Below are 24,138 nucleotides of genomic sequence, written 5' to 3' on the forward strand. Positions count from 1 at the left end.
ACTTGCAGAGATTCCAGATCCCTTTCCAAATCTCCTATAAGGGGGCAAGGGTGATCCAGGGCGGCCTGAGCCAGCATAGCTGATGTCACTCGGTGATATGCCCTAGGGGCTCGGCCCTGCTGCTGAGACACGGGATTGGATGGTTTCGCCGTGCCCCTGACCACAAATTTGGCTAGTCTATGGTCCGACCAGAGCACCGGATCACACCCTTGATCATCGTCCAAGGCCTATTCATCTTAGTTCCAAAATCTCTTCCATTCAGCAGCACAAATGGTGAAACATTTGTATCAACATTGGAAGTGGTACGAATTGCCCACAATAAATTCTTCAATTCATACATCCATTCAAGACTACTAGCCAAAGATAATTGAATGTTTTCATTAATGACTTTGCTAAACCTATCCACCAAACTATTAGTTCTAGGGTGATAGAAGGATGTTGTAACATGTTTGATTCCCAAATTCTGCAAGAAAACTTCAAATTCCCATGACATTATTTATGGTCCATTATCATATACCATTTCCTCTGGAATTCTCCCCTCAAAAACAATTTCTCGAGAAATTACACAACTTTAGATGTAGTTATAGTATCTACAAAACTCACCTCCAGCCACTGAGAATAGTAATCAGTTACTACAATACCATACTTGGTGTGACCACTCTAAATGCGCAAAGGACCACTAAAATCAATGGCCATCTTTGACCAACATTTTACCTGAAACTTGTATGGAATTCACATCGCTTGGTACCGTGACCTGGAAATTGTTACTAGCCGAACAGTTTACACACAACCTCACAAACTGTTCCCTTGATGTATCCAAACCAGGCCACCAAAATAACTCTCTGATTCATTGTTTCATATCTTTAATCCCAATGTGGCCTTTATTCGCCAGTTCCACTACTTTACCCTGCAAAGATTTTGGAATTACAAGCACATCCAAATGTCTGAAAAAGTTGTTTAGTATGAAAAGTTTGGGCGGTACATGTTGAAAAGTATCAACATCAGCATTAGACACCTTTGAAGTTGGCCAACCTTACCAACAAAACCCATGACTTCCTGAATACATCATCCTTGGAAAGTGCATCAATCAATTCCTGTTCAGGAATGCCACTTCTAGTGGCAACTCCAATCTCAATTCTTTCTTTGTCACTTCCTTCATTTTTAATTATGTTATCCACCAACTACCAAGACAAACAATCTGCCAAAATATTCTAAGCACCAGGTATGTACTTCAAATAATAATACAAAATGAAGATAGTCACGCTCCTATTAGTATTCAAATAGTGTTTCTTATTTCTTTTAAATCTTCTTTTTAAAGGTGTTGGGTGCAGGTGGGTATCGCCCTCCGATCTAAGGCGTAAATATTTGTGCATGGTAATAGCGTTATTCTAGGGAAGAATAGCGTCCCCACTTTGCACTCCAATTAGGAAAGTTTGAAGCTTGTGTTCATATATTTCTTTACTAGTATTCACTTAGTAGTCAGTAGGATTTGTATACACGTAAATTATTCTTTATTTATTTTGAACCATTCTTGTTCGTAGTGTTAAACCACACACTATAATTGAAATTCAATGCTTTTGATTGGAATCCCATTGCATTTCGGGACAAGCCCTTCATCTGGAGAATATGTCCTTCAGATTACACCATGTAAAGTGTATTCCCCTGATGAAGGACTTCTCTTCAAACTCTCCTAAATGGAGTGCAGAGTGGGGACGCTATTCTTCCCTAGAATAACGCTTTTGCTGTGCACTTCACATATTAATCACATTCTTGCAACCTATACTGCCACTTGACTCTAGGTGTTGCCTTGTCTGCTCCCTAGTACTAAGCAAGTCTACCAAAGGTTTATGATGAAACAGGAATAAAATTCCATCAAACCCATTAAAAGAAATGAGCTGATCTTGATTTCTAAGAACAGGAGCTTCAACAATCGCCCTGACCAATGTCTTTTTTGGTCTATACCCTGACCAGATAATTTGTAACACAAATATCAACACTTGATGTTCCAAATTTGCACTTTTCCGTCTTGAGGGTAATTACTTTCTTTTCCAAATCAGGAAGGTCTTGGGCAACATTCCTGCCTGCCGTGGTCTGCTCTATTCTCAGCATTAATCAAGAGATCATTCTGAAAGCACTTTACACCTCTCATACCACTGAACATCTCCATCAACCGATAAAACACAGCACATGTGGAAGCTTAGCCAAAAGGTATATGCTTAAAACTAAAAGCACCTTCAGGGGTTACAAACTAAGTCAAGTGACCGGAATCCTCATTTAAATGTATTTGATGATAAGCAGCAGTCATTTCTATGGTTGTGAACACCTTCGCTTCCTTGATCTTTGTTTGACTTTATGCAATGTTTGGTAAAGGATGCCTCTCCAACCATTTTCTAGAATTCAGATCTCTCAGGTCTACACCTATTCTCAAAGACCCATTTTGATTGTGGGCTAAAACCAGATTCGGTTACCCCTCAGATCCTTCTTTGGGTTTAATTATACTTTGAGAGCACAATATGTCAAGTTCTTTGTGCAATTCAAGTCTAACCATAAGTGATACTCTTCAAATCTTATGCACCAGAGAAAATATGTTCAACTTCAATTGTATTTTGAGCTTGAATCATTACATTTTTTCCAGTGTATCTGTAAAAACTTTAGGGAACCTTGTCTCCCATTTAGAATACTGCCTAGCCACTCTTGCAAGCATTCTTTCTTGAGAAGAACCTGATCAGGCTTGTTGGGATCCAAGACAATATCCAGGTTCCGTTACTTCAGCCATCACACTAGCGATTATCAATGTTTGGTAACATTAACAGTAGCACTCGTTTGGTTAACTTTAAATAACACCATTGTAATTAGCACCAGAGGAAGCAGCCGGGTTATATAGAATTGCACTGCCCAGTATAGTCACGAGGTATTGAGTATTGCCCGCCTCAAATGGTCAGCTGCCACTTGACCATAAATAGAAACATTCTGTTATAGGAATACAGTTGAGTATACAGTTGGAAAAGCAAAGAATAGACATGATCGTTGTAGTCTTTCCACTCCTTTATTTCGAGCGTGCACCAGATAGACCGCCAACGCGTTTCGCCCAAACATGGGCTTCTTCAGGGCTGCAATATCATACAATGTAAAGGTACTTTAGAAACCAGTAAAGAAAGACAACATATCTAGAACAAGAGAAGAGTAGAAAGGAGAATGATAGAAAGTGAAGACGATCTAGACTATTGCCGACCGTAGAAAGTAGTTCAGTGAGAGAAGGTGAGTGAGGGAATGCAAGTGAATATAAAGAGGGGAGAGAATGGTGAATGGGAAGGAACCGCAATGACATCCTGTTGTGCGTGAACATGGTGGGATGAGGGGTGGGGTAAGGGAAAGGGAGGAAAAGAGAGCAGGGTGGAGAAATTCAATCCATGAACACAACAGGGTAGAGTCAGATGAAGTGCAACGCACACCCAGGTATCTAAGTGTGACACGCAAGAATAAGCAATATAGGCGAGGGCCAGCTTACCAGAGGCAACATTGCCAGAGTCTTGTCAAATGAAGAGGAACATTGATCCTGAGAACAGTGTAGAAAAAACTGTTCCAGAACGTGAAGTTCAGAGATAACGGCCAATGGAAAGAAAATCAGTGTAAACGATAGAAATGATGAGCACTACCATTAGTCAAAGTGATGTGCGTAATGGACATACCTCTAGGTCAAGGAACTTCCTGTACGTCTGTAAGGTATTGGTCCCAGGACAGTAAGAGGGTGATATATCCAGATAGATCCGATGTAATGTAGTAATCTGGGGAAATGAAAGTACTAAGGTCATACCGTAGCTGTGGGACGAGGCAGCCCTGGGCCTGGCGAGGAGCACAGCACAATGATGAAGCATGTCACCTTCGGGTGAGTGAAGGCAACTGTTCACAAAGGCACATGCTTCTCAGAGTACCCGCACTCAGCTAGGGATAATTTCTCTAGGGCTGAATCTTCTCAGAACAATATACTGTGGTTTAACTTCGATTCGTTTGGGAGAGTGAATACTGGGCCGGTAATCTACCCATTCTATCTTGTGATATATACCTAGCACAGCTGCTCAGCTTTGGGACATTGCAATAAGAAAACCTTGAGACTCTAACTCGGTCTTTTTGTCACTCTTATTCACATCAGCACACAATCCATTTTACCACTACTACTACCTCACCTCCCACCACCTGACACATTCCTCCCCTTTTAAAAAAACCTGACTGACTTACAGGGTTTGAGCTTTGACTGTGGTATTGTCGAGGCTATTCTGAGAACACCCTCACTCCTGGTTAATTATGGCAGTGCTCTGTCAGGCAGCCTTAAGGGAGATTAGGATATGCTATTTGCCCTTTGAAAAAGAAACTAGTAAAAATTGCCTTATATGGCACGATCCTCACAGAATATTTGAGGGCTAATGCAGCACCTAATAGTTTATTGGTCCCCCACATTTTCCTTGAGGACCATGCTTTCTGTAAAGACGGGACCAAGATTGAAGCGTGCTAGAGACTGGTTGGTGTTAATTATTAGCACCACCAAGCGATTATCAGATGCGGTCATGATTCAGATAACAACACCTGAAAGCTCTTTAAAAACCACAGTCAAAATACACTATTCAAATCCAGGTTAGCTGAGATAAAGGCTTAAACGAATGAGACCAAGGAATACCTCACACAACAGAAACTATCTAAGTTGCACAAAAGTTGTTGGGAAGTTCAGCCAAGGGAAAGTTTTTCATTATAGCGAATATGACTTTGAAAGGGATGTTCAATCAACATCTTCTGATGAGGTCTCCGCCTATTGTAAGAAAAACAGAAGTTTTAGTGGGAGCTCATGATCAGGGAGTTAGGCTGGTGACAAAAACTTGACAAGATTCCAGGGACCCCCACTCTTTATGAGTCCTTCCTTTCCCTACTAGCAACAGCTGATGTGGCAACCGCCTTACTTTGTTTTTTCATCCCAAGATGCCAATGACATTAAAACCCGACATTTTTAGGAAGAGGTCAGGACACTGGCAGAGGAAGAAACCGAGGCAGACGCAAGGAAGTGCAATGCCAACTCGAAGAAACCCAAATGGTACTACGGAGCAGAGGCAAGAACCAGAGGAACACAACCTGATCGTCAAACTTTCTACCTGGACCTTAAGTGAGGCCGAACGTTCAGCCCTATACAAAGGCCTGGGTTTTGTGCCCACTCCCCGAGTAGACCAATTCCAGCTGAATTGTGAACTGGCACGATTCTTTTGGAATATAAGATTGCAGTTCTTCTTCAAAGACAAAGGGAATCTCCCCGGGGTCGAGGATGCAGGATTACAGGAACCTTCGACTTTCAACCCCACAATCATAACCCTGCCAAGTGAGGTGACCACTTTTGAACAGACTGTTATGAAAACACAAATGAATGTCTGTGGCTGTTACAAAACACTGACCATTAGAGACCTTTGAATCGGGATCCTACTCCTAGACTACGACTACTGATCACAACACTTGTGAATGAAGGGGTAACCAATGGATAGATTTCTAATCACGAGACGGATTTCGCCCTGAATATAAATCTAAAGACACCATATTTTTACTGTCTGCCCAAGATCCACAAGGAAGTGTGTCCACCACCGGAATGCCCGATCGTCCCAGGGATTGGATCACAACTGGAGCCCCTTTCAAGTTTCTGCAACCACTTTCTCCATCCCTTTGTCGAAAAGACACCTACATACCTGAAGGAAACCATGGATGTTCTGAATCTAATGGAGGTGGTTGACCTCCTGGTCACACTAGATGTGGAAGCATTGAATACAAATATTATACAAGAGGCCTCCCTCCAAGTGATTGAGGAAGTTATGAGAGCAGGAGATTGGAATTCCACTAACCAAATTAATTTTGTAATGACTTGTGCTACTTTAGCACTTAAGGAAAACATTTTTCAATTGGAGGACGGATTGGTCTTATAATATGCTTGGCATGTTTATACATGCACCATTTCAAAGAGACCTCCATACTGACTGAAACTAACCCCTTTAGGACTAGGATCCAATTGTGGCAGAGATGCATAGACGATATCTTGATCATCTGGAAAGGGGATTCCACAGATATTTAAGATGAATTCCATTGACCCTCATCTGAAATTTACTAGGCATATATCAGATGTCCAATTAGCCTTCCTGGATCTGCTTATATCTTTGGAAGGAGGGCAACTCAAGACAAGGACATTTAACAGACCAACAGATCGGAGTAGCCATTTGTTATTCGGGAGTCACCATCCTCGCTCTCTGAGGTCCAACCTACCTTATGGACAATTCTTAAGACTCAGGCAGAATTGCAGTGAGATTGGCAATTTCAGCAAACAAGCAGATAAACTAGAGCAACAACGATTGGTACTAGAATACTCAAGACACCTAATCAAGCGAGCTTCTAATAACCACAGTGAGGCCATTTTGGCCCCAACAGGGAAACTGCCAATCTTTCAACTTACTTGCTTGACAACATTCACATAGGCCTCTAACAAAATTATGAAGGTGATTAAGAAACAATGGTCGATTCTTAATATAGGTGAATCTAGAATGACTACAAGTGCACAAACAACATCCGAGATTTTGTGGTTCACACTAGACCGCGGAGTGTAAATACACAGACAAACATCTAGTGAGTGGGGGTGGAACCCATCATTGGCCACTTTCCCTGTGGGAGGTGCAATGTATGCCCCCTTACCCAAGCTACAAAAACCCTGCAACTTGGTCTCAACAGGGAGTGGTGACAAGAGAAAACACTAATTACTAATCCAAAAACTTCATGTATCTGATAACCTGACTGTGTGAGCTTAGATGTGTGGGGATGACCACATGAGCAGTAAAGACCAGGTTCAGTGAGCACCAGAGTAACATCAGGTGTAAAAGACTGACCACAATACTTAGCTCTCACTTTAGCACTACAAATCACACCACCACAGATCTTAAAAGAGCTGTTATTTAAACCGTTCACGGCCACGATATCTCAAGGAGACTGTATGGGTAGGAAAAATGCTGGGTGTTCTCCCTCCAGAGCGACCACACAGGATTGAATTACAATTTTCCCTGGACAGATTTCAAATAGTCATTTCAATCCCATAAGCATAGTGTACGGCTCTAGTAGTACACATACTGTGGGTTAGCTTCTGTTTACAAAACATCCATTATGATATGTCCCTCAACCCTGCTCTAAAAGATAACCCTCCTTGTTTCATTTTTCCGCTTGGCAGGAGGGACAAATAACGGAGGTTTGTTTTGTTACATCTTACATTGCGATTTGGTGTGTCCCCATACATCTAAAGCTTGACCAATCTCACTTTCATGAGATATTATTTCTCGCATTGTTTGTGCTTTATTAGCCCTCTCTATGTTTTACCAGGTTGCCGCTGGACTGGGAATGGTAATATGTTCGATACATCTACCCGATGTATGGCCATTTTCCTGGTCCTTTTAAAGTGTTTTCCCATTTCGTATGCCTTTCCCTTCGGTGCTCGAGCGGCAGCCTCCTAGCGCAGTCAGCCCTCGATACATTGGCACCCATTAGAACACTCCTTTCCCTCCTGTGCTCAAGCACAGCCTCAGACCGCTCGGTCCCCAACAGCTAGGCACGCCCACCTACAGCTGGGACTGCCACGCTCTGACACACACGGACAACGCAGATCATTTGACCTGCATTGGTTGTGTTTCATCGACCCGTATGCTTTTAAACCTGAGGCCATGGGCGTCCGCAGAAATTTTTCCAGGGGGGGGCAAAATGTTAACGTCATCACCATCCTCCGACATGATGTGTGCCAGGTGGGGCACAAGAAACACTGGGGTGCAGGAGGAGCCATGGGGGGCAGGAAGCAGGCCGCATATGATCTCATACACCATAGGGTTGCTGTGCCACAGCCATCTCTTTCTTTTGTGGCCCCCCAAAATCCATACCTGCCCTGGTCCCTAAAATTAGCCCCTAGCACCCCAAAACCCATACCCACCCTGAACCCTGAAATTACCCCACCCCCCCAAAACTCATACCTTCCCTGAACCCTAAAATTACGCCCCTGGCACCCCAAAACCCCACACACCCTGAACCCTAAAATTACCCCCTAGCACCCCAAAACCCATACCCACCCTGAACCTTACAATTACCCCTGCCCCCCAAAACTCATACCCACTCTAAACCCTAAAATTACCCCCCCCGGCACACATAACCTATACCCACCCGACCCATAAAATTGTCCCCCTGGCTCCCCAAAACCCATACCCGCCCTGAATCCTAAAATTTCCCCCTTGCACCCCAAAACCCGTACCCGCCCTGAACCCTAAAATTACCCCCCTGGTCCCCCAAAACCCATACCCACCCTGAATCCTAAAATTATCCCCCTGGCACCACAATCCTTCACCCACCGTAAGCCTTAAAATTACTCCCTGACACCTTAAAACCCACACCCACCCTGAACCCTAAAGTTACCCCCGGCACCCCAAAAGTTGAACACTACATTCTGATTGTGTATCGCGCCGTCTCCCTGCTCAGGGAGGATCTGCTGGTCCGGATCTTCTTGCCCTGGACCCGCTGTCTTCACTGGCGGAGTTAGGACACAGGTCTCACTTCTCTGAAGCTGCTCTCCCTCACCCAGACCCCCCACTCTCCCTCCACTTGCTCTCTCATCTTCCTTCCTCCCTACTGCTCGGTCTCTTTCCCCACTGCTTCTCTCTCTCTTTCTCTCCCCCCTCTTCGTTCACTCTCACCCCCCACCGTATCCGTCTCCCCGACCCCACCAAGTCTTCCTCTGTCGCCCCTCTCTCTTCCTCCTCCTCATGTCGGTGATAGGGAGCCCGGGGCCCTCTCTGAAAATGCGAGCTGGAGGTGAGGTTCAGGTGTGAACCGGGAGAAGCGGCGGGGGAGAGGGTGGGCGGCAGGTAGAGGATCAAAGGGGGCACTGGCTCTCAGAGAGGTGAGAAGGGGCGGGGAGCAGCCTGAGGACAAAAACAACACCAGAGAAAGAGACAGACGCCTGTTGTAAACTGAAGAAACGTACACTTCTTAGCACTACAAAGCAGCCGAAGGGCGCCTTTCACTAGAGCCAAGAACCTGACCCATCGCGAACAAACAGCAGCCACCGTAGAAACCAGCGGAGTCATGAAAACAACAAAGGACAGAGAGACAAACGACTGCCGCCGAAACCTGGAAGTACAATTTACACCTTTAACAAAAGGCAATTCCTGATGCAAGCACCACACGCCAGAACACTATAAATATATAAATCTCCTATCAATGCACACCTGAGAGTGAATAAAAAGATGAGCAGCAAAATAAGGCAGTGACTGACAGACACTATGCTGGTCCTCTCGTACTGTGCCCTAAGGATACTTACTATGCCACCAGTCACTCCGGCGCTGAAGAATTCCTTATTGATTGCTACTCTGACCGCCCCCATGTACCTCACTGTCTTGCGTAGACTAATATGTTTTGTCGGACAAAATGATTTATTTATTTTTTAATCTGTGTTTTACGTTATGCAGCTATTGTCCTCGTACGTTTCTCCCAGAGAAAAACGGTGGTTTCCTTCCACAAGGATGATATGGACTGTGTGCACCCACACCCTCGTCCTGCAAGCTAGCCCCTCCTCGACCCGGCAACCACCAGCACTCCAGTATGCAACAGCCATTTTACATGTTGTGGTCAGCTGGTTCCTCGGTTTCCAGCTACACTGAGAAATGGTTGTTGTGCGCGACGCTGACCCTGGAACATCTGATTGGTTCCCTCACAGACCTGAGGTACTTGAAGCACCTGCTGCGCTTCTAGGTTAACTTAATGTTGGATTTGACAAGCAGAAGGCAGCAAAGGGGCCAGTGGAAGCAGGGAAGCCCCGGAGGAGCGCATATTTCCCAACCGGGGCATTTCAAGTGGTGAAGGAACAGGATGAATATTAAGTGCTACAAACTGACTAGCTTGCCAGAGGTTTCTAACAGGGATCAAGGCACAACATTTCCTATCCTTAGGGCACCCACGTAGTTTTAATAAGTAGTCCATTGTGCTGCTCTTTACTTCGGTTACTGGACCAGTACCTGTGCTATCCTGGAAATCTTCCTGTCCTGAGGTTTAGGATGTTAGTTACAACTTGTGGTGTCCCCTGCCTAGAAGGTCTATGTATGCGAAGGATCTCGGAATAGGGGTCCTCAATTTTGCAAATCTCACAACCACTACATTTAGACCTTACATTCTTCTAAGCACCTACTGGCTATTTAGTTGGCTGTGATTAAGAATAACTGTGAACAGATGGACAGAAAAAGAGATTCAGCCCAAAGTTGAAAAAGGATGTATGGATTGCCTTTTTTGTCGCGTTACAAAGTACCTAATTATGGATTTTTGACCTTTTGTACTGTATTTTTGGTAATTAGGGAAGGGGATGATACATGAAAATGAAACATGTTTCTACAACCATTTTTACTATATACCTCACAAATTACATTTACCCCTTGTACTGGTGTTACTTAACTTGGTTACCTTTATCAAGCTCAAGCAGTCTTGGAGCACGTATGGCAATTCTAACATTAGGTCAGAGTGGAAATTTGAACTGCTTGGTCATCGCTGCCCCACTAAACCCTTGTTTCTGACGTCACCAGATAGTAACTTAGTGCAGGTGAGGAAAGCAGACATCTTTTTGGCAGGATGATATGGAAATATCTTCCCCAGTCTACTCAGGAGTACCTGCTACGCTGAGTTTGTGTTATGTTTTCATACTCATTTCTGTGTCATTGCATGACTCCCCGAGTTTTACTGTTTTCTCTCTCTGACCGTCTCATTTTGACACCAGCGCGGGCTCAGACTCTAGTGCACAGGTTGGGAGACCCTTAAGTGTGCATGAGGCACTGCCTTCATTTTGGGGCCCGCCAGTGGTGAGAGGTAGCTGCGAAAAGTGGCTCTGCCGTCGGCAGCCAGATGCTTTCCTCACTTTGTCTGTCTACAGTCCTCACAGAGGGCTGAACTCACTGAGGCCACATTCACCACACAAGCGCAGCCACAGCATCTTAGTCTAGAGCACACGGGTAAGGCAGGCCCAGCCTTACTCCACCAATCACACTGTACGCTGTGAGTAGAATATGAGGCACTCAGCAGGGCTACCCTAACAGCAGGGCCACTGTAATTATGAGGTAGGGAGGGCCACATAAAGCGGCAAGGTTGAGAGAATTATGCGTCAAGAAAAAGCAAATTATGTGGCACATTTTGTGACAGTATAACTTCATGTTGTCATTTTTAAACTTGTTAACACTGTTTGGGCATTAGTTGCACCTCATTAGTACTAGTTAAACACCCAAATATAGCATCAAGCTACAGAAAGTTGATCAGTCAACCTTTGCAAAGGACTTTCAACTGCCCGGCAACATGTTTTGCTGAGTTTTTACTAACTTTTGAACCGTTTGAGCTAGAAACAATTTTTTTCTTAAACTCTGCAGATTATGCGGCAAATGTTGGATTATGCAACAAATGCAGCAAATACACAATTATGCAAAAATCGCCGCACAATTGCATAATTCCAGTGGCCCTGCCTATCAGTCACATGGATGTAAACTTTCTGCTCTTTGGCTATCTATACCATTGGGCGCAAGAAAACGTTAAGTGACAAAAAAAATATTTTTAAAGAATACATCCCTGATTTGCATGAGAAATCTGTAATGTTGCGGCAATGCAGGTTGGTGCCCAGAACGAGTTGCTCTTACTCTCAATGAGTAAGACTCAGAAGGGTTGTATGATCATTTCTACTCATGGATACATCTTAGATATGCCTGCTCGTTGCGCCTCCTCCCTGCTCTGGACTACAGCGGTGACTACACATGGACTCAGCCCCTCTCCTCTTAGCATCCACGCTTCCTAGCCCATCTGGATATCCCCCTCTGTACTGACTTATGCCTAACACTTCATTTCCATTCGTTTTCTGTTTGTGTTATCTTTCTTGATAAATGCAAATTATTAAAACAAAAATCATACATTGATGCCCACCATTTTATGTCAGAGCGGTGCCTATGTTAAAATATACTCTTTTATTCAAATGTGACTATTCTTTCTGCTTAGTAATTTACTTAACAGCAACTGTTGTAGGCAGTCCATCACTATAATCCAACAATTATTTGAAAAGACTTTGCCTCAATCTTGTTATTGTGTCAGAGCACGCTATAAAGCCTGAGGTCTCCTGGCGCTTCTGACTAAATTATAAGATGGAGGGGAGAGGGGGGCAGAGGGTACTCAGAAGGATCTAGAAAAGAGCAGAGTCTCCAGGTGTTGTCTAGATGTGACGTGCAATGAGATGCACAGGAGTTCACCTAGAAGAGCGTGCCAAAGGGACGGTGCAGGAAAATGAAGCCCGCGTCTTGTCCTACTGAGCCCTGGGACGCAAAGGAGCTTCAGACTAGAACAGAGAGTGTGAGCTGGAGAGGAACAGTGGCTTGAGCACCATGTGTAATGCATAGTGGCATGGGCGTCCCCAGGGGGCAGGGCTGGCTTTAGTGCTGATGGCACCCAGTGCGACAACGTTAGTTGGCGCCCCCAATGACCACCTACACCACAGATTCTCTCACTAGCACCCTTTAACAGTGACCAAGTCTCCATAACCACTCTCTCTCAGATGCATTGAATTCGTTATATACCGCTACTCATACCATTAAAGTATGTCAGAGCACTTTGCATCACACACACATTACACAGACAATCAATCATACTTGTGTAAATCAGTGTATAGGAAATGTTACATAAGCCAAAGGACTAAAAGTGTAGGAGTCACATGTCATCCATACTGGTAGGCAGTATAGTTTATGAGTGCTTGGTGTGGAGAAGCACAAACTCAGAGTCGAAAAAGAAACAGCATAATTGGGAGTTTTCTTTAATAATAAGAATCCATTTCTACCCAAATGAACCCTTTTTGCAACAATAATCAATGTTCTATACTTAGCAAATTGTATGCACTTCTATGATGAAAGTTAATAGCTCACTATTCTATATCAGGACTTTAAGTTATAAATTGCAAGTAACAAAAGGATGGCTCTTTTAAAAGCAATAACCTGCTGATCTATTTACATTAAATGCACTCTGTAATCTACTTGTAACGCGTTCTTTGCAGTAGGCACATTAACCCTCTGTACTACCTTCACATAAGTCAAAAACCTCAACTACACAAAATTCTGATCTCTGGCCAGAAAGAACATTAATCACAGGACTTATCTTGACATTTTTGTGAGGCCTGTTAATTGCAGGAGGAAAGAAACGTGCAGCCGGTGCTTTTAAAATGATAATGAAGTTGTAAACACGGAGCCCCAAGAAGCCAGCACCGGTCGCATCGCCCTAGATCCGGCCCTGGCAGGGGGGCAAGGAGGGACACTCCAGGGGGGGCAGGCGCCCCTCCTTGCCCCCCCCTGCGGACGCCCATGCCTGAGGCCTCATTTATGAGGCCGTGCGTGCCTTTTACGCCACCGGTGCGTCACTTTTTGTGACGCACCAGCTGCGTAAAAAATGTGCCTTGTTGCACCATATCTACAAAGAGACGCATCTAGGTAGATGCGTCACTTTGTAAACCCTTGCGCTACATTATACCTACGCCAGGTATAATGTATCCAAGGGGGGCGTATTGACGCAAGGAAGGGTTGTAGAAGTGACACAGTGAAATCTACGAGATATCACTACGTCACTTCTAGGACGCCGTTGCGTCAAAATCTTGTGTCTGCCTCACAGCAGGCGTAAGACTGACGCAGGCCCTTTCACATGGGGCTTGCCCCATGTGAAAGGAGGCATTGCTGGAGTTGCGTCACTTTTGTGACACACTCCAGCAATGCGTCACTTTTGCGCTTACAGATACGTCGGAAATACTGACGTATCTGTACAGCGCTTAGAGACCCCGGTGGTTATAACGCGCTATATAAGTTAAATAAATAAATAAATAAATAAATAAACTCTTTGCGACATGATGAGTCATACATTAAATATGACGCATCAGGATTTTCGCAAGGAGTGCGCAGTGAAAAGTGACGCATCGCTGTTTTCATGCAGCGATACGTCACTTTTCATAAATGAGGCCCCAGCTGTCTAGGCCTTCCTACCTTCGAAGGCAAGGAGGAGGGTAGGTGATAGAAGGCACTGTCCAGGATTGACAAGTAGGCGAGGGCGCAACTGTATCTAGCAGCGAGTATTTTTTCAAAAGGTTGTTGTGTCTATGCCCAGTGTACGAGCTGGATTAATGCAAATTGGGAACTCTCTATTTTTACAAAGGTCACGCTCTGTGTTGGCGTCCTCCCAATTGAATACGTTGATTTGCCCTAAATTGTAGGGGGGCGAGGATCTGATTTTATGTATGTTATGTCTGCCTATCCATACTTTGGGATCCATGACCCTTTGATCGTATCTATGCGCACGTTTGTATAGATCAATTTGGCAGTATGGGCCACATTGGGGCGGAACAATAGTCAATATGTGGTACGTGTGTGTGGGGTGTGTGCTTTCACGATTGTTTTTAAAGATACATTCACAATGAGTTTTTATTTATGTGTCTTCATACATACATCTTTCATTTTGTTTTTATGCAGGTTATCATAATTCAAGCACCTTACTAGAACAGTGCTTACCAGTGGTGGTAGATGTCAGTCGGCACCTTAGCACCTATACATGGTGTTGGGCTTTGAGGCATTGAGCTCCTCACTTTGCAAAGATTAGGTTGCACCTACCTGTTTGTATGAATTGTTGCTCCTGACGAAATGCCACCAGATCATCTACGACTACCTAAGGCATGAAAAATGTTGACATGTGTTTAAACCTGAGCTTACTAGCAGGCGTATAGGTGATCGATACACACTTTCCCTTGCAGAGACAGGGACCATTATATCCCTGTTTGTCTGCCTTCTTTTCAAGCTCAACATCAACCAGAAGTATCACAGTAAAAGTTTTTTGCGGCATCCGGTTGACAGTTTATTTTAGCCTCACACTTTTTACCAATCTTCTCACGTTGTACGACACACCATTCCCTGTCCTACTGTGCTCAGTCGGCGAATTTATTAAAAGATATCTGACAAAGAGCCCTCTCGCAGGGCCCTCCAGGCATTGCAGCACTGGCCTGACGAGGAGCACAGCCCAATGATGAAGCAATCACCTTTGGGTAAGTGAGGGCAACTGTTCTCAAAGGCATATGCTTCTCAGGCTACCTGCATTCAGCTACGGATAATTTCTCTGGGGCTGAATCTCCTCAGTACAGTATACTGTGTTTTGACTTCGGTTAGTTTGGGTAGAGTGTATACTGGGCCAGTAATCTCCCAATCATCTTGTGTGATATATAACATCACCCGAACAAAAGCCAGTGACTCATTAGACGTAAGTCAAAACACACTCTTGAAAACAATTAATACATTTATAATTTTTACTTACTATTAAGTCGAACAATGCTGGTGGTAAAAAGATCTTTCCATGATGTCTCCGGGTGGGACACCCTCGCGTCTGTGTCCTTAATAGATTGAAACTTTCCTTCTCGATAACTAGAAATTTTTTATTCTATGTCAGGACTGGAGGTGAGGATTATGCATGTTTAAAGTTTACTTACCACCAAAGATGTGGCATCAAAAATTGTCCTTAAATTAGACTCTGGCGACCTATCAGCAGCGTTCATAATGTTTTCTAATCTACCACCTACCTGGATGGCCTTAGATGCTATGACCTCCCCTCCTAAAGTGGACACCAAACTGTTGGACATAAATTCCTGCTTCTGCCATGATCCATGAAACTCATGGCGTGGAGGAGTTCTGGTGAAGTTGGTAAAACAACCACTTTCAGAAGACTTTGCAAATTTCATCAAGCATGTATGGGCCGCAGGTAACATCAAGAGGTACTGATCAGCATGGAAAAGATGGGTTTGTTGTTGTGCGGAGAGGCATGTTCCCCCACCGGAACATCATTAATGGGACTGTGTCCAGCCGATAAGCCAGAGTGGAAAGAATTCACATTGTGATCCGACTGTGCCAGCCAGGCCAAGAAATCAGGATATCTGTACTTTCTGCCCCCATGGGATCTAGATGCCTCTCCACACACCAATAAGCCCATCTTTTACATGCTCATCAGTACCTCTTGATGTTACCCGCGGCCCATGCATGCTTTATGAAATTTGCAGAGTCTTCTGAAAGCGGTTGGTTTTCCAACTTCACCAGAATTCGATAATAATTGGTCCCGGGACTGGTCCATCAACAGGACCATCAACTGCCCTCTTTTTGAGAACTTCTACTGCCAGACATAAGAGCTTAGTGAAGCACCACAGAGCAAATGATTGGCCGAAGGGGAGTGCTTTGAACTTGCAGACACATTGTCCAGTCCAGCAGAGTTGGAGGAACCGCTGGTAAGGAGGGTAGATAGGAACAGTGAACTACGTGTCCTTTAAGTCCAGTCTCACCATACAATCCCTGTCAATACGCTATTCCTTAAAAGATGGATGCCTTTCATCTGAGTGTGTTGATAAACCAGCCACTCGTTGAATTTTTTCAGGTTTATGACTGGTTTGAAGCCTTTTCTCTACTAAGAAGATGTTGCTCAGAATCCTTTCGGGTGTAAGACTGACCTGCAAATCGCGGCTTTAGTAAAAAGAGCCATCACCTCAGTGTCTATCATGCTTACCGCCAGGGATGAGAAACTCAAGGGTATCGGATGTACCACCTGCGCCGGGGATCTGTAGAACTGCATGTAGTATCCCTGAACTGTCTGTAAAACCCATGGCTCCGATGTGATTTCTCTCCACTTGTGAATTAACAGTTGGACTCTCCCTTGTAGTTCTCAAGGGAAGAAAAAGATATAGCTTATCAGTAAAACCTCCTGGAGTGTTTGCTCCACTTCTGCCTGGTCTGTTTCCTCTGCCTCTTTCTGGGCCTCTTTTGGGGAAGAACATCCATCATGCTAGCCGTTGTTCCATTTGGGTTGGCCTCTAGTGGAGCTTTGCTAAAAGGAACGGCTGGAGAAGTGGCCTCAGCCTCGTCCGGCCCTGCCAAAAACCTTTGTGGAAAAAAACACTTTAATCAATGTTGGGGCCTTATCTAGAGCAGAGAAAGTGGCTACAAACTTGCCCAACTCTTTGACAAAGTGTTCCCTTGCTCTATGGGCCCTGGTTTGGAGGTAGCTAACTCCCCTAACTTGGGGTCAATTTTTAAGAGAAGCGACCTATGTCTCTCCCCGTATAAAGCGCCTAATAAACAAAAGGCCCTCTGTGCCCAACCTGCCACAGTGTCTGTCGGCATGGGGGTCCCTGTGTGCTTGAATTGCTCCGCTCATTCTGTATTTTTTGTGAGGGGTCCCACAACGTCTAAAAGCTTGTCATGACACGTCTTCATAAGCGGTCAACGCCTTTTTTTGGGTCTTTCATGTATTTCCTGGAAAAGGTGCACATTTTCGCATCTATTTCTGGTGTTGATGCCACCCTTCCTTCTAGTTAGAGTCTGGGGCACTCTACCCTCTAGTGACCCCTCACTTCCTTTTCAAGAGGTTGACGGATCTTGCTGGCTACCTAGATCTGGGGTCCACTTGGAGGACCGAGGATGGTAAATACCATTTGGCTGAACATGTCCATATGACCGGGCTCCCCATCCAGGGAGTCAGAGGCTGTAGAGCCAGGGTGCAATGGTCTGCCAGGATCCCATTCCTCTTCCAAGGAAATCTCATCAGAGTCACCCTCCCCTTTGTTGGGGAACCCAGTATCTGATTCAGATTTTGGCACGACTAGGTAACAATTTTCCCCTGGAATTTCTTCCTCCTGAGAGGAACATGTGCCCACTCTTACGGAAGACTTCACGCTATCTATCGAAGCCTTTTTGAGACCCCTCATCACATTTAGGGGCCTTTTTGGCCACAGAGGAAGAATGCCTGCTAGGACATGCGCCTAATGCTCCAGGATCACTAACAATCCCCAGGAAAAAGAACTGCTAACCTGTTAAACTGGTCCTGCAGGGGGGCAAGAGCCTTGGAAGTAGCCTGCGACAGCACACTGTCTACCTCTGCAGGCAGGCTTTATCCCTTAGGGGCCATTCCTCTTCATTCCCATAATAGATGGAGTAACCATGGTCCTTGAATAACTCCATATTTAATGAAGGTGAGAGCACAGTGACAAAAGGTACACAATCTGAAAGAAACCCCTGTAAGAAAATACAAAGGGTAGCCCTCTCGCAAATGCTCTTATAATAATGTTAATGGGCAGAATGCTGTAGTGTTCTTACTTCCTCTTTGGAATGTTTCTGACTGTTTCTAGGTTACCTGGCTTGGAATGTAGAATGGCATTTCTTAAAGATTGTAAGCAGCCTGTCACTTGGCACCTGCACGGCTTGGATGCTGAATGGGGTTTTGTTGTTTTCCTACTCAATGAAACTGTACAACGCTTTACTTCAGTTCCCCGTGCCATCTCTATTTCAAATGCACTTACTGAAATACGCAACTAATTGTTGTTAACTGCTGACCCGGCAGTGTACGAGGGCTTCAGAGAAACTGAGCACCGCAGCGGTGTCAAACAAAGGTTGGAAGGGAAGCCCCAGGCTATCCTGCAGGGAAACCGCAACGGGGTTCCCTTATGAGCACTGCATGCCCGGGAGAGCACACAATGCTTTTCTGTCAGGCCAGAACACATTCCTGGGAGAGAGAGAACAAGGGAACCCTACTCACTCGGAGCCTGGGTGTGAGGTTATGGAAAAACAACAGTGGCTCCTGTGGATAAATATTGAACACATACAAATGAGTGTTTTTTTTGCACAATGGCAATATGGGTGTTTTAGGGTGGATGTCAAATAAAAGAGCTGCATAAACACTCAGTCAGTTGTTTCAAACAGTTCCATAGTTTATACACCCAAAGACAATGGGAATTATCAATACATGATATGTAAAGCAAATACAAACAAAATTCATCAAGTGACAGTGTGACCCAAGTGAATGATTTGTGAGAACCTAAACTCTTATGGTGAAATACAAAAAAGGTTTCTGCTTTGAATCTGGATTTTCATCAGAAAGTGGCGACCAGAAATGAAATTTCTATAGTAAAATTGTAATAGTTGGAGATATGGGCAACTATTACGCGTGGTCTGTCTCTTTTTCTCTGCCGACGACGTTTCGACCCTTGGCGGATGTCGGGTCTCTTCAGGACTTGTCAATATAGGGACACCTGAGTAAAGTATACGCTGTAGGAAAATAGTAGGATGATAAGAGTGGCACTATGTGAAGGGAGTGAATACAAAAACTCACAGGGTTCCCGGCCGGGAGCCCATGGAGGGGAGCAGTGCAGGCTAGGCAGTGAAGTGTGGAAGCTCGGTCCGAAGGATCCAGAGCCGGAAGGCAGGGGGCGGAATGCGCACGCTGGCGCTAGCTCCTAAGAAATGACTGCTAAGTGTGCAGGAGGTGTTCTTCGTCGATGGCGGAGATACATTCTGGGCTAGGTGGTCCCTTAAGCGATGTGCTTTTCAATGCGGGCCTCCTCGTTATGCTGCTGCTTTCCTTGGTACGGTGACCGTACTTCCACACTTCACTGTCTGCCCTGAACTGCTCCCCTCCATGGGCTCCCGGCCGGGAACCCTGTGAGTTTTTGTATTCACTCCCTTAAATGCATGGCTTCTCCAAAAACTTTTTAGTGAGTTTTACAACAGCCTTAGAATATTCTTCCCTTGTGTCAAAACATCTAGGTGGAGCATCCAACTCAGGCAAATTATTGAATATTTGCTGCCCTTCACACCCTAAGTGACTAAGACTACTTTCCTGTTTGGATGAAATTTGTGTGCATCAATTACCATAAGATAGTTTTTTAATGTGTGAAACCCATGTTTCCAATTTGTTGTAGGTTTAACTGGGTCTTGTAAAAATTGCATAATTTTTTAGTCTGGCACTATCTTGCCTCCCTTGTCGTGGGTCTTGAACATCACCGCCCTCTTCACTCTGTCCCTCTTTGAGCTCCAGATGAAGTAGAAGATCATTCTAGTGATTGCCTTGTCCATTTGGGTCAGCACAGGCAACACTTGAGCGACTACTGGAGCACTGGCAGGGTCTCATTCTGCAGGACCAAAGACTTCCCTTCGATCATCAGCTTCCGGAGGCTCAAGAGTCCCAGCTTCTGCCTCTTCTTTGTCAGTCTCTCGTCCCCATCCGCTGCACCTTCGCTGCCGAACCAGACTCCAAGGATCCTCAGGAAGTCCTGCTTGATGGGGAATGGCAGAGGGTCTCGGGTGGGGGTCCAGTGTCTGAAGAGTGGGGTTTCCGACTTGGTGCTATTGATCTTTGCTCCTTACGCTTTCCCAAACTCCATACAGGTTCTCTCCAACTCTTTCACACGCAGAAGACTGAGATGTCATCCATGTAGAGGGAGCACTTCACTTTGCCTTGTTCCCTGTTTCCTGGTGCCTTCACTCCTCTGATGTTCTTGTTCTGCCGTATGTTTTCAGCGAGGAGCTCAATCACGCAGATGAACAGGAGAGGGGAAAGCAGGCAGCCCTGCCTCACCCCTGACAGGATGGGGAAGGGGTTGGTTCTCCAGCCATTTACCAACGCCATGCTGGAGATGTCTCTATGCATTGTGGTCACCATTTCAGAGAAGAAGTCCCCCAGTCCCAGTGCTCTGATTGTCCGGTCCATGAACTCAAGGGAAATGCGGTCGACCACCTTTTCCTGATCCAGGCTGACCAAGGCTGTGTAACCTTGCAGCCATTGACGTACTCAACTATGTCCTGGACCAGGGCCAGACTGTCTGCAATTTGCCGACCCGGTATCCCACAGGACTGGTCAGGGTCAACTATCTTCACGCAGCGTTACCTCTCCTGAGGCTTGAACCGGGAGACTGCGAGATTGTGGCATGTTACTTGCACTGAAATTGCGTTTTCGCACAAACTTAAAAACTCTACTTGATTTTAAGAGGGAAAATTAGATTTTAAATAGAATTGCTTGTAACTTCTTGCTGGGTGGGTTACTCACTGTGAATCCTGATTTTTCAGCACACATCGGCTTTGCTTGACGGGTGCCGCTATCTTGGGGCTTGTTCTTGGTGAGCAGACTAGTGTTTCTCATTATCACGCTGTAATTAGCACGGCTGGCTCGAGCGCGCAGCGGACGCGCCAAAGTCAAGCCGGTCTGCGCCCGTCCGCGCTCAGCCAGCGCTCAGCGCGAGGACCCCTGCTAGTCCTTCGTCAGGTAAAACCACCCTCATCAAATATTCCAAAACAGCTTTGTTAGATCTAAACATGGGGGTTGAAGATTAGGAATGCATGTGACTTATGTTTAACTCCAAGCCCGCATCTCTTTTAATGACCTGTCCGCATGGCAAAATGACCATGCCTCAGTTTCAATACCAAGGTATTAAGCATAAGAAGAACACCAGTGCAGTGTCAGTGGGGCATGACACACTGGTTTTCAACTGCATCATGCTGAATGCAAGTTCGTTGGGCAAGCATAGCATTGAATGTGCAAGGCTAATCAAGGATAGGGACATAAAAATGGCCTTCATTACGGAAGCCTGGACTGACGAAACATCAGGGCCAGGCTTGGTGAAAGCCACTCCCACCGGGGTCCTAAGTCATACTCTGATTAGACCTCATGGGAAAGGGGGCAGATTGGCAGTCCTTTACCCCAGTTCAAATTAGGCAGTTTTACATTCCTCCTCAAACTCAGCCTGTGAAGCTCTGTCCTTTAATCTTACTCAATCACACCATCACACCTTTAAAGGCTTACTGTAGAGACCACCAGGAGCCAGGAATACCTTTAATACATCCATCAGTAAACTGCTGGAAGTTAGCATTTGCAAAGATGCTTATACTATCTTGGGTGATTTCAATTATAATCTTGAGGTTCCATTGTAACCAGACACAGCGATCCTCATGGATATGATGAAGAGCGCAGACCTCCAGCAGCATGTAACTGCCCCAACCCATGTGGTGGAACATGCCCTGGACGGTATCTTTTCAAGCCACCTAGGTCTCCGGTTCATTGGGGTACCGCCTTTTGTTTGGACAGACCACGCCGCTGTTCTGTTTGAGATGGCTCTTAGGGACCAGCGCACAAGCTGGGCACGCATCAAGAGGCAGGTAGAGGTCAGAGCGTGGAACAAAGTGGATGGTAATGCTTTTCAGACACTCCTTAAATCAACCGCAGACCAAATGTTTGTGGGGCTGGAGTAAGGGACCACTGCATATACAGAATGGTTGGAGAGAGCTTGCGGCAAACTAGCTCCAGTGAAAACTATCTTTCCCAAAAGAGCACTCCCCTCCGCTCCATGGTTTACGGAAGAACTGAGACACGAAAAACTCAAGTGCAAGCAACTTGAGCGGAGATGGAGGAAAGAATATAAGGAAATGGAGAAGAAGGCTTATAAAAACAGCCAACCAAATTGACTCAGCAAAAAACTCGGCAAAAGAACTCTTTAGAACAGTTACTAGCTTGGCATCACCACTCCCAGATAAAGTTAATTTGAGTCAGGAACTCTGCGATGATTTAGCAAAATTCTTCCTAAACAAAGTGGAGACCATATTTTCTGTGTTTAACAATCCAAATGTAGCAGGGAGGACCACAGCTAAAGAGGAACATAACTCTCTAAATGTGTTCCCCCATATTCTTGACAAGTTTGAGCCTCTATCTATGAACAAAACTCGCAGCCTGCTCATGGCAGTAAGTTCAGGGTCACCCTATGACCCATGCCCGGTCGAAGTGGCCAAATTAGCCGTGGAACCAATAACCCTTGCACTTTTGCCTATCTTTAATGCAGTGATCGAAACAGGATACTTTCCCAAATTATGGAAGGTGGCTTCAAATTTGCCCCTTCTGAAAAAGCCCAGTCTGGACCCCAAGGACCCAAATAGTTTCGTCCAATCTCGAGTTTCCCTTTACTTGCCAAAATGATAGAAAAAGCCATAAATATACAACTTAGTGCTCATCTCCGTGAATCCAAGCCTTGGATCCAACCCAGTATGGCTTTAGAGAGGGACAAAGTATGGAGTCTGCTCTCATCAAAGCCACAGAAGAGATTAGGAAGGCAGTGGATCAAGGTGGCAAGGCCGCCTTGATCCTTCTGGATCTCTCTGCGGCCTTTGATACGGTCCATCACGATCTCTTAATGGACCGTTTAAGGGCATGTGGGATCCAGGCGAAAGCATGGAAACTCCTACAATCATTCCTAACAGATAGAGTACAAATTGTATCTCTGGGAGATTTCCAATCAAAACCTTTTGCTTTGCCAGGTGGAGTCCCTCGAGGGTCATCATTGAGCCCTAAATTGTTCAATGTATATTTCTCATCTTTGGTTCCTATCATAAGTGCGTTTGGTTTTGTTCTGACCTCCTATGCGGATGACACCCAAATTGTGGTGTCTCTGCTTCCGGGACAGGAGGTGGGCATAGACAGGCCTTTCCAGGATGGAATCTGACTAGCTGGAGGGCAAAACATTGCCTAAATCTGAATGCAGGCAAGACGGAAGTCATATTATTTGGGAACAATGCCAATTTCTGGAACCCAAATTGGTGGCCGTCTTCTATGGGCCCTCTCCTTATACCCGTGAAAAAAGCGAAAAAACTGGGAGAAAAAGTAGATGAGAGACTGCATTTTGGGGACCAAGTAAAGGCAGTCTCCTCAACAGCGTATGTCCTTAAACCAGTGAAAAAAATACTACAGTTTCTTCCAGCTGACAGTAAGCAAACGGTGGTTACCGCACTAGTCCTATCGAGGTTGGATTACTGCAACAGTCTTTATTTAAACACCCAGGAACGCTTTATAAACAAACTTCAAAGGCTGCAAAATGCAGCGGTCAGGCTACTCACAGGAACGCCTAAGTTTTCTTCAGTTTCTAAAGGAATCAAAAAACTATAATGGCTCTCGGTGAGTAACCGAGTGTGTGTTAAGTCTCTTTGTACTGTTGTTGAAGCACTTTGTTATGGGGGGGGGGGCATAAACAATGGGAGGGTGGAGGCTGAGAAATAGTCCCTAAATTATAAAACGAGCTGCGGACAGACACTAAGGGAGAATCAACAGATGCCAAATTCAGCAGATGGCAGACTGAGTGTGTGTGTGTTAGTGCAGAGTTGATGCTGTGCGGATGCTGATCTGGTGCTGTTGTGGTGTTGAGTGATCCTGAGGAGATGCTATGGTGGTGCTGATTGATGCTGTGGTGGTGCTGAGTCATGCTGTGGTAAT

General features: G+C 45.2%; 2 protein-coding genes across 9 annotated transcripts in view; one reads left to right on the forward strand and one right to left on the reverse strand.

Moving 5' to 3' along the window:
• AMHR2 (anti-Mullerian hormone receptor type 2) overlaps positions 1-24,138 on the forward strand; it is a 1,194,741-nt gene that overhangs the window by 407,041 nt on the left and 763,562 nt on the right. The window lies entirely within an intron of this gene.
• Positions 1-24,138, reverse strand: part of LOC144829016 (uncharacterized) — a 313,846-nt gene that overhangs the window by 281,753 nt on the left and 7,955 nt on the right. Inside the window, exon 2 of one of the 2 annotated variants that reach the window (XM_078687721.1) lies at positions 14,697-14,751. The exons of the other annotated variant lie outside the window; for it this stretch is intronic. Within the exon in view, the coding sequence (XP_078543847.1) occupies positions 14,697-14,741 (45 nt within the window). The 5' untranslated portion in view covers positions 14,742-14,751. The remainder of the gene's footprint in view (positions 1-14,696; positions 14,752-24,138) is intronic. 2 annotated transcript variants of the gene reach the window in all.

This window comes from Lissotriton helveticus, chromosome 1_1 (genome assembly GCF_964261635.1).
Source record: "Lissotriton helveticus chromosome 1_1, aLisHel1.1, whole genome shotgun sequence".
NCBI lineage: Eukaryota > Metazoa > Chordata > Amphibia > Caudata > Salamandridae > Lissotriton > Lissotriton helveticus.